At 36.2% G+C, this 8,379-nt stretch overlaps 2 protein-coding genes across 2 annotated transcripts in view; one reads left to right on the forward strand and one right to left on the reverse strand.

Moving 5' to 3' along the window:
* The first annotated feature begins 1,306 nt into the window (after positions 1–1,306).
* LCTL (lactase-like) lies at positions 1,307–5,534 on the forward strand. The gene is given in 7 exon segments (XM_012728522.1): positions 1,307–1,337; positions 1,429–1,665; positions 1,668–1,702; positions 2,259–2,385; positions 2,864–3,063; positions 3,863–3,926; positions 5,249–5,534. Coding segments are annotated over 7 exon segments (837 nt in total). The 3' UTR covers positions 5,392–5,534.
* Positions 5,535–6,836: 1,302 nt separating this feature from the next.
* Positions 6,837–8,379, reverse strand: part of ZWILCH (zwilch kinetochore protein) — a 32,212-nt gene continuing 30,669 nt past the window's right edge. The window contains exon 18 of the mRNA XM_012728575.1: positions 6,837–6,953. Coding sequence (XP_012584029.1) covers positions 6,865–6,953 — 89 coding nt within the window. The 3' untranslated portion in view covers positions 6,837–6,864. The remainder of the gene's footprint in view (positions 6,954–8,379) is intronic.

An 8,379-nucleotide genomic window follows, 5' to 3' on the forward strand; every position in this document is an offset into this window, starting at 1 on the left:
GGGGGAGGGGGAAGGGAGGGAAATGCACGGGACTATGGTGGTGGCACAGGGGTGATTTGGTGATGGGAAACCCACGGGGATTACAATCGAGATGAAAAAAAAAATGTACAAAATGATGTAAAAAATAAACTTTTGTAATAATAATAATAAATTTTTCCCTTTTTAAAAGCATTATTTTAATCATACTTATCTGGAACAGGAAGCAACAATTCCAGGTCTACTGCTAACTAGTGAGTACTTCTGGGTAAGATGTTTCATCTCTGGATCTCGGTTCATCTAAACCAGTGTCCTCTGAGGATGTATTTCATGATTCTATTTTAACCTGACTCACAAAATGTTCATTTACTTAAAATTTTTTTGGGTTTTTTTGCATGAATTATACAAGGACATATCTGAAATTTTTAAAAGGAGAAAGTGAAGTCTTTTCTCTCCCTGATTATACCATTCTCCCCAGAAGGAAATAAAAACTCTCTGCATCTTTGCTTTCACTTACACATGTAGCTTGGCGTTCTTTCCATGTTGGTATATAAAGTGCTAGCTGGTTTGTTCTACTGACTGTGGAGTGTTGTACGAATAGGTATCTATTTATAGACATCTAGGTTGTTTTCAACCTTTTGCTACTTAGTCTAGATGACAATTCTTGTACATAAATCCTTTTACAAGTATGAAACAATAGACAGATTTAACATTGGCCAAAGAAAGGACTTGTACAATTTTTTTAATATCATTTGTAGAGGGTGGTTTTTAAAAAATATTTATGCATACAAAATTGGGGTACAAGCCAGAGGTGCAGGGGCAGTGAGAGGATTCACCAGAGACAGAGTGGGGAGGAGAACAGGCAGATTGATGAAGTACACTGCTGAGGGGAGCAGCAGGCAGTCAGGAGAGGTCTGCCGTGCCATGTGGGTCACCTCTGGGGTTGGGGATCGAACTTGCGCTGAAGCTATTGCAGCCAGCTTGCAGTGCTGCAACCTAACCTGTTGCACCACTAGAGAGGGCCCAGGACCTGTACAATTTTTAAAGTTAGGACAGAAGTAACCAGTTTACATTATGACATGAGTAAAAGTGTCCATGTCTCTCCTCTACCACCACTGTCTCTGCTTCCTTTCCCACAGACAACCAAAATGATCAATCTTAGTATAAGGAATAATATAGGAGACCAACTGTACTTTTTTCCAAGGAGGTACATAGTAGCCTACTTAATGAGTTGTCAAAGAGTTATTTTTTAATCAATACAAATTTGAATTTGGGGGGATAATATTCAAATGTCAAAATTCTAGTTTGAAAGGTAAAAGTTGCAATTTCCATGCAGATGAATCACAAAGACAAGGATTTGGGTAACAGCTTGATGTTACAGGTTAATACCATCATGGTACATAACAAAATGATTACGAGAAAAACCTGTTCACTCTGTTTCTTTCTCATTAGGAAGAAAAAGCACAGAGCAAGGCCTGGATATGTCCAGGTTACCTGTATTCTCACGCCAGGAAAAGAGCTACATCAAAGGCACATCTGATTTCTTGGGATTAGGTCATTTTACTACACGGTACATCACAGAAAGAAATTACCCCTCAAGCCAGGGGCCCAGCTACCAAAATGATCGTGACTTGGTAGAACTGGCTGACCCAAATTGGCTTGATATGGGTTCTAAATGGCTTTACTATGTGAGTGGGGATTTAGGAGACTCCTCAACTTTGCTCAGGTGATTATTGTATTAACTTATTGACAGGTCTTTTTTTGTCTGAGTTTGTGTTCGTACAGCATAAGTTTGCGTGCCTACAGTTTGAAGTTAATAAAACAAAACAAAGCCTCACAGTTGAGGCTAGTAGATATAGATTTTACAAACTGATGTCTATTATGAATAATCATTTCCACCTTTGTAACTTTAGCTAAAACTCTTTACATTTGAAGAGGTGAGAACCTAATATTCTTTATATACAATGTTGTAAACCAACACTATTTCAATAAAAAAAAATGTTCTCTAAATTTATAAAATTCCTACCCCACACTTAACTACTTTGCTGTACATCTTCCTGAAATGGAATATATGGGAAAGCACCTTTAAAATATTGATTTCATATGAACCTGCCTCCTGACTAACTTTATCTTTATGTAATCATGCTAATTGACACTACTAAATGTTAAAAATACCAGTTTAAAAGACAGTAGGCTGTGTGTCCCTATAGAAGTCTCAGTCTCAGAAACTCACCTTTGGGTCAGAATTTCCAAGATAATCGTTAACTGTGATTCACTTTCAGACTCAATACGGTGATTCTCCCATATATGTGACAGAAAATGGAGCATCTCAAAAATTACACTGTACTCAACTGTGTGATGAGTAGAGAATTCAATACCTCAAAGGATACATAAATGAAATGCTAAAGGGTGAGATACAAACCAAGATTGTAGTCACATATTTTTCCATTTAACTTAGACAAAGTTTTAAAATACAGCTGATTAAATTTGTTTCTAAGTCTCATAAATGAAAACATTTGAGATTATCATCACAATATATTTTTTCCAAATAAATTAAATACATTAAAAATGAAACAAAATGGGCCTTCCCTGATGGTGCAACTGGTTAGTTCAGCACTGTGAGGCTGTCCATGGCCACTGCAGCATAAGTTCAATTCCCAACCAGGGAGGTGACCCACATGGCACAGCAGACGTCTCTGGACCTGCCTGATGCTCCCCTCAGCAGTGTATTTCAGTCAATGTGCTTGTCCTGCTCCCCACTCTGTCTCTGATGAGTCCACTCACCCCCCACATCTCTGGCCTGTATCTCAGTTCTTGTATATAGAAATAAATCTTAAAAAAAAAAAAAAAAAGCCATGAGAAAAAATGAAACAAAATATCTTTGCAGCTATAAAAGATGGTGCCAATATAAAAGGTTATACTTCTTGGTCTCTGTTGGATAAATTTGAATGGGAGAAAGGATACTCAGATAGATATGGATTCTACTATGTCGAATTTAACAATAGAAATAAACCACGATACCCAAAGGCTTCAGTTCAGTATTACAAGAAGATTGTCACTGCCAATGGATTTCCAAATGCAACAGAGGTAGGAACAACCACTGACCTCACTTGTTCTGGATTTTTAGAAGACCTATGCAGCTGGGGTGCACAGAGCTTGACAAACATCTCTCCTCTTTCTTCCGTAAAAGAGGAAAGGGGTTTATGGGAGCATGGTTGTGTCTTCCCTTACTTCACATCACTTCTTTGCTAATTTGCTTAGAATGTGACTAGCACAATTTATCACTAAATTCAAACACCCAGAGCATTAAGGATATAACTGGGTAATGCAGGAGTTCTGTTAGACATTTAGTTAAATGTTATTCTAAATGCTATGTCAATGCAAACAAAGGACTATCTATTCTTCCATACATCTATTCTTCAAGTAGCTAAGTAAATCAAATGTATAATGACTGTATAATTTTTACTTTTTTCCCTACCAATGGCAAAATCATAAAACGCATTGATTCCAAATGAAATTAAAATTACTTCTCTGAAATCTAACTATTTTCAGCAACCTACAAAGTTTTCTGCCAGTTTCCTATGTTGCTATGCATAATGCCAGGGGATATAAACTGTAAATCGGAGTGTCTTAAAAAGTGAACATTACTTACTAACTAAAAACTATCAGGCATTTGCCAGTTTCACATAAAGTACTAGATTAAAAACTCTTAAGAATAAAGACTTGAACCTTTGAATCTCAACCATGCACATAGGTGTTCAATAAACATTAACTCCCTTAAACCATGGGCAGATTCAAAAGTCTTTAACCATTTATTCCAAAAATATTTCAAGCAGCAAAAAATTATTCCAAGATACTATTACTTATCAAGTTGGTCTATATTAAGGTGAAAAGTTGGCATCTCAAAGCTTTGGAAACCTGCTCTATCAACAACCAGATGTTTGCTGCAGGTGAGTATATTTTAATTCTTCCCCTTGATATAAATAAACCTTGTAACTATACCTACATGGCACTGGTAGAATCTCAAAACATGGAGCTACCTAAAGTCAATCTTCCAAAACCACATGATTAAAAAATGATTTTTTTCATTTTGAAACAATATCAAAATACTGTAAGCATTTAAAAAAATACTTTTTAAAATATACCATGAAAGCGAAATATTTTATCCATTCTAGTTTGAATCAAACTGTTAATTTCTAATTCTATTATTTTGCTTATATTGGCCTTTGAAGAGGGAGAGAAGGAATATTCATTATACCAAATGGAATGAAAAATCAAACACTCTAAAAACTCTACTTATTTAGCAAGTAATTATTAAACTTTCACTATTAGCTAGGGGACATTTTAAGCTCTGTTGATGTAGCAGTGAACAGAGTAAGTTCTCCCCGAGCTCTTCTTCCCCACCCCCACCCCCCAGCACTTCTTATGCAATAGGATCTAAAGGACCAGAGATAAAAAAAAATAACCAAGATGTAGCTATGCATCAAGAAATGTCAACAAATATCACTTGTTTTTATATTGGAGTTTGTCTTTATTTCTCTATAAGGGATATTGGAGAAAATACATTTCAATTCAATAAAATAATCTTTAAGATCAAACCCCATATCAATTAAGCTACTTTTATAGATCAATCACCACTGAGCCCTCACTGCCATCTAAATAGCCAAACAATATTAAAAACATATATTCTATTAAACTAAACATAGAAACAAATGTAGACTTTACTGTAGAGTCCATTAAGCTCCACGAGAACATGGGCTATGCCTTATTGATCTTGCTAATAAGCAGGATTCCTGGCACAAAACCCAAATATCCACTATTCTACTAATGTATGTAAAATATGTATAACAAAGATTATTATTTACCTATGTAAAAATGACCATAAAAAATTTCAATGTGGAAATTCCACACCTCTTAAGATATACAATAACATCTCTGAAAGACTAGAAATGTTTCTCAAGGATTTCTTTCATAAATCCCCCCAAAGAAAAAGCGACAACATAAAATATGGCTGCTAATATTTTGAGATTAATCCATGGCCAATAGAAGTATTGATATGCATTCATACTTTATTTCAATACTATGGAAGAACCGAATTTAGGCATTCTTTGTCACATTTAAAAAAATATTTTACAAAGCCCTGCCATAACTTTTTATAACATTTAAGTCACTAGGTTCTCTGTTATCGCAAATGAGAATTACAGAGTGTGATGGCGCCATTTTCCAAGTTTCTTAAATAACGTAAAAACTTCCAGGATGAAGCTATTTATAGATTCACTAAGATGGCCACATTCTCCCCCATTTCAGCTAAGTCACATGCAGATGGTGACGGAGATCGTGGTACCTACAGTGTGCACCCTCTGTGTACTCATCGCTGCAGTTCTCCTAATACTCCTCTTGCAGGGCCAGAGCTGAGCCAGGTAACCCATTTAGTAGCTTCATCTTTCATACAAATTGTCAGGGGCTTTTTTTCTTTTTTCTGCTTTGAAGGTTTACATAGATTTCAGTTTTCAGGTTCTGTTAATTCTTTTTCCCCCACTTCTCTCTCCTTTTTTTCTTTATTCTGTTTTAAGAATTAGAAAAAAAGCATAAATAAAATAAAAATCAGTTCTCTCAAAGTTGATGATAATATTCTGCAGTGCATTATGCACCTATTTTCTTTTTGTAGAAAGGGAACATAGCATACAAAGTGTTTTGTGATGTGACTTCTCTCCATTTTTAAATCTGTCCAGAAATAGGGCCTCACTGGTGGTGCAAGGGGTAAGTCTCAGCACTCTGAAGCTGTCAGCAGTCACAGCAACAGTAAGTTCGATCCCCAGCCAGGAAACTGACCCACATGGCACAGCAGACCTCTCCTGTTTCACCAGCTGCTCCCTTCAGCAGTACATTTCAGTTCATCTACCTGTTCCGCTCCCCACTCTGTCTGATGAATCATTTCATCCCCTGTACCTCCAAGCCTACACCCCAGCTCTTCTATGCATAAATAAATAAATCTTTTTTAAAAAAATCTGTCCAAAAACATAACTTCAACATAGAAATGACTGCCATCCAGTACTGCCCTACACAAGATGGACAATCAACCATGTAGAGACAATTCTTTCACACTGTAGCAACAGCTAAGCATCAGATGGACACTAAGTAAATGAGTACACAGCCCCAATACACATTTCTCTCAGATAAACTTTCTTAGGCTAAATTCAGTTCACTCTGCTCAAAGAAACATTATGTATCTTCTCTGTAACTAGATATTCTGCTTCTAAAATAATGATCCGTTTTACTATAAACTATGCTAAAATTAACTGATCTCCATTTATTTAGGGACAAAACATCCTTCAGAAGGAATGATACCAGCCATTTTATTCACTATGTTTCTGAAATTGTGTTAACAGTGAGGTATTAGAAAATGCTGTTCCGTTAATTCTTTTGACTAATACTGTCTAAAATGAAAACTGTTTTAAACTGTTTATTGACATTGGGGGCTTAGTCCCACATTTGGATTGGAGAAAAACTTTTAAACAAACCTTTGCTTTCAGTGAAACACTGATAGCTTTGTTCAGCATTTTCCCCTTCCATCAATGTTTTTAAAACCAAACTCTTCTTTCTACCAAATATAAAGTGCAAAGATATTACTACTAAAAAGAAAAAAATGTTTTTCCAGATTATAATGACCTATTAAACTCACCGCAGAAAATAGGAAGTTAAGAATTTTTATTGCTCAATAGTATCTGAAAAATCTTTACCCTATAGTCCTAATTCCAAATTGGTGTGTATTGTTGAAAAACTAATACATGAGGTACTTAGTATATGATCTCACAACATATTTACAGAAAGAAAGAAAAAAAAAACCAAAAACATGCTACCTTATACATAGGATCCCATCAGCATTCTTCACTTGAAATGCACGTGGCTGCAGGTAACCATGTTAGTGAATGACATCCTTGTTTCTAGGCTACCATTTAATGTTAATTCAGAAAAATCTGTAATCAGAAAGATATGTCAGAATTGCTTACCTCCCTGCTGCCTTTTTTACCACACATACTGTCAACTTTTACAATAATCAAGGCATCAAGATGATATGTCTTCTAAAAAAAATAATTCATTAGACAAAATCAACAATCCCTTTAAATAACAGACCCTCTTGCTGCATCGAAAACATAAAGTATAAGCAGATTTTTAAAAATTATGTTTAAAAAAATTTTTTTAAAAGACTTATTTATTCAGCCCTCCCTGGTGGCGCAGCGGGTTAAAGCACAGCACTAAGAAGCTTAAGCCAATTCCGCATGAGTTCGATTCCCGCCTGCCCCGGAGGTGACCACATGGCGTGGCAGACCTCTCCTGACCCGCCCGCTGCTCCCCTCAACATTATACTTCGTCATCTGCCTGTTCTGCTCCCCACTCTGTCTCTGGTGAATCCTCTCACCGTCCCTGAGCCTCTGACCTGTACCCCAGTTCTGTATGCACAAATAAATCTTTAAAAAACAAAAAAAAAGATTTATTCATACAGAACTGGGGTACAGGCCAGAGGTGCAGAGGCTGTGACAAGATTCAACAAAGACAGAGTGGGGAGAAGAACAAGTAGATCAATGAAGTACAGTGCTGAAGGGAGCAGTGGGTGAGACAGAAGAGGTCTGCTGAGCCATGTGAGTCACCTCCCTGGCCATGGACTGAACTTGTACTGAAGTGAATGTTGATGTGGCTGGCTTGGCAGTGTTGTGCCACCAGGGAGGGCCAAAAAATTATGTATTTTTAATTTGGGAACTGAGAGCTTTACTTTTTGTGCCTCATACATTATGGCTAAACAACTATCTTTTTTTCCAATCTTAACGTATGTCTTAGAAAATAATTTCTACTTAGGTTTTGTATAGTTTCAGGGCCCATAAATATCTACCTTTTTCTTCTGAAGACTATGCCACTGAACAATAAATGGGTACAATTAACATTTATATGAGATTATGTCCACTTCCTTGTGGGTCAACATTTTGTTTCCATATTTTCACCATTTTCAACAATCATTTGCTGAGTACCCACTGGGTGAACAGTACTCCACTGGACACTGTTTTCTCCCTCATTAACTCCAAATCATTATTCTCCCTTCCCACCACAGCTAAAAGTTCACTTTTCTTTTTGTCTTTTGAGGTCAATAGCTTTACTCAAGAGTGTCACCATTCAATAGATAGGTATCTTAAGAGAGTATTCAACCTAAGTGCTCAGACTAGTGAAACAGAAAGGCTATTTTTTAAAATATTTATATTTATATTTAATACATATTTACAGAAAAATTGAATTGATAGTCAAGTGCTTTTTCATATACTCTAACACTCAATTTTTTGATAATTCAAAACTAAAAATCAGACTTGTAGTCTCTTATCAAAGCGAGGTCACATTGCACAAATCAGCCTGAAC

This window comes from Condylura cristata, unplaced genomic scaffold, assembly GCF_000260355.1.
Source record: "Condylura cristata isolate star-nosed mole 26May11 unplaced genomic scaffold, ConCri1.0 scaffold00023, whole genome shotgun sequence".
NCBI classification, from domain to species: Eukaryota; Metazoa; Chordata; class Mammalia; order Eulipotyphla; family Talpidae; genus Condylura; species Condylura cristata.